Source organism: Papio anubis, unplaced genomic scaffold, assembly GCF_008728515.1.
Source record: "Papio anubis isolate 15944 unplaced genomic scaffold, Panubis1.0 scaffold3337, whole genome shotgun sequence".
Classification (NCBI taxonomy): Eukaryota; Metazoa; Chordata; class Mammalia; order Primates; family Cercopithecidae; genus Papio; species Papio anubis.
In genome coordinates, this window is record NW_022163470.1 from 1 (window position 1) to 2,500 (window position 2,500).

The 2,500-nt window shown below is 36.7% G+C and overlaps 1 protein-coding gene across 1 annotated transcript; it reads right to left on the reverse strand.

The window, feature by feature from the left end:
- Positions 1-8: 8 nt before the first annotated feature.
- LOC116273049 (olfactory receptor 12D1) lies at positions 9-623 on the reverse strand (the record flags this gene model as incomplete). Its single annotated transcript, XM_031661994.1, has 1 exon — positions 9-623. A coding segment is annotated over exon 1 (567 nt), but the record flags the coding sequence as incomplete, so codon positions are not given.
- Between the last annotated feature and the right edge of the window lie 1,877 nt (positions 624-2,500).

Here is a 2,500-nt window from a genome sequence, read left to right on the forward strand (position 1 = left end):
AGCTCAGTGTTCCCACAGGCCAGCTTTAGCAACGGCTTCACATCACAGAAGAAGTGATGGATACAGTTGGAACCACAGAAGTTCAAGCGAGAAGCCATTACGGAGTGCAGCAGGGCATGGAAGAAACCTATGGTCCAGATTGTGATGGCCATCTGGGTACAGAGCTGAGGGCTCATGATGACAGTGTAGTGAAGTGGCTTGCAGATAGCCACAAAGCGGTCAAATGCCATCACGGCCAACAGCATGGCCTCTGTGCTGCCCAGGAAGTGGAAGAAATGGAGCTGGCTTATGCATCCCAAGAAAGAAATTGCTTTGTGTGTAGAGAGGAAGTTCTGCAGCATCTTTGGCAGTGTCACCGTAGAGTAGCAGATATCCAGGCAGGACAGGTTTCCCAGGAAGAAATACATAGGGGAATGGAGTCTAGGATCAGAGATGACAATCATCAGAATGACTCCATTCCCAGCCACACTGATGAAGTAGATGGTGAGGAAAACCACGAAGAGAAAAGGTTGCAGTTCTTGAATGTCTGTCACTCCCAAGAGGAGAAATTCGGTGACTGAGGTTGTATTCAGCATCACTTCAGAAAAAAGACAAAATAATGTATGGAACACTAATCACAATCAGAATCCTTCCAGCTCAGAATTTTCTCACCAAGCCAAAGCAACTTGGAAGGAGAGTACTGTTGTTGTACTTGTTCCAAACCTCAGAAGTTGTACAGAACTTAGCTTAGCTGTTGGTCTCTTCAATATTAAGGATTCATGCATATTATGGACTATGACATAACCAGTTTTTAAAATTAAGTTTATCATTAACATATTTCTTTCTTCTGGGGATTTAGAATATGTTGCTAACTTACAATCTTCTCTGGTTGTGAACATCCGTATTCCGATACAACTTTCCTTTCCTATCCCAAGTCAGCGTTAATAGGGGGCAATTTTTAAGTGCACCACCACTTGGATATCTCTTGACCCAGGAAAATGGCACCTGAAATTTTTTGACTTGAGAGAGAAAGATAAAGATGAACTCATTATAATCACAAAGTCTTTAAAGAGATATAAAAACCTCTTTAAAATAGTAGTAATTGTTTTGTTCTCATCTTAAAACGTAGATGAGGCCAGAGATGTTCTCTTACTGATCTCTTTCTAACCCACATCTCTGGCAATGTCATGGAGCTCTACTGGGATAGGAAAAAAAAAATACATCAATCAAATATTAACCTGAGGTATATTTGAAGTTTTATCAGTGCTATATCAGATAATGTGCTTAGTTTCTTCTTATCTAAGCCTTTAATTTTTTTCAAAGTAAATCCCAAATTACTTACTTCACAACAAACGTTATTGTTCCTCTAGTTGCCAGTTGCACTGGGACATTTTCCTTTTTCACACCTCTGAATCTCTGAATAAGAAAAGCTCTTCCAATAGACTCAACAATTCTTCCTTCATTTTATCCAATAGTGTCTTCTTCTAAAGTATTTATGAATTTAGACCACTGAAAAGCCTGTCTTGTGATTCATTTTCTTAAGGCTTATTTTTATTTTGCCTGAAATAAACTCACTTTTTAGATGTGAAGAAACATTGTATCCCAAGTGAATTTTCTCTCTTTTCTTCTAGTTTCATTAATGTGGCACTGACAGTCAGGTTCTCCTCGATCAACCCAGAGGTCTGTTGGCTTCCTATGAGTTCTCTCCAAAGCTACCACACATTTCTAGCCCTTTTCATTTGTAAAATGTGTTTTCCCTATTTGCCCCTTCTTTCCATCTAATAAAATTTCCATTTTCTATGAACGAAATGTATTCATTTTTCTTTCTTTTGCAGAATTGAAATAATAGATTTTTTTTTAAGTAACTGTTAAAACACATGAGGGATTAAAAGTAAGATAATTATAATGAGGTTTAATATTTGACTAAATTTATACTGTTTATTGAAAGGCAGACATATCTTTTGAAGGTTTTTTCTTACATTATTTGCAAAGTACTTGGGATTATCTTCTATAGGTGCACTGACTAAAGCAGACATAATTTTGTGAAATAGCTTCCTGTTTGTTCCTTTCTTGTACAAACGTAGTGGATTAACTTTTGCATATTAGAAGGAAAGAAGTAAGAATGTGTGGGAAATCCTTAGAAATGGAAGGCACTTAGAAAAGAATAAGAACTATTAGGAAGTCAGAAGAAAGATGCAGATATTAGAGTGTTTCCTATAAACGGGGAATAATTCAAAGTTGAAAAATTACTGATGAGGGAACAAAATGATTTGGTGTGACTAAAGTTAAAAAAAAATAATGAACTAGGAAACACTTCTAGGGAGCCCATAGGGTATTTGGCTTTACAGCTGGAGGAAATTTTGAGAAATTATCTAACCTTTACCACACCTCCATGAAGGACTGCCTTCAAACAACTTAAAGTAGCTTTCTTTGATAGCCATGTATGTTGCATATTTTTCAAAACTTTTACCATGTCTTTTAAAAGTACAAATGATAGCTAAAATATTATTTTTGGTTCGCT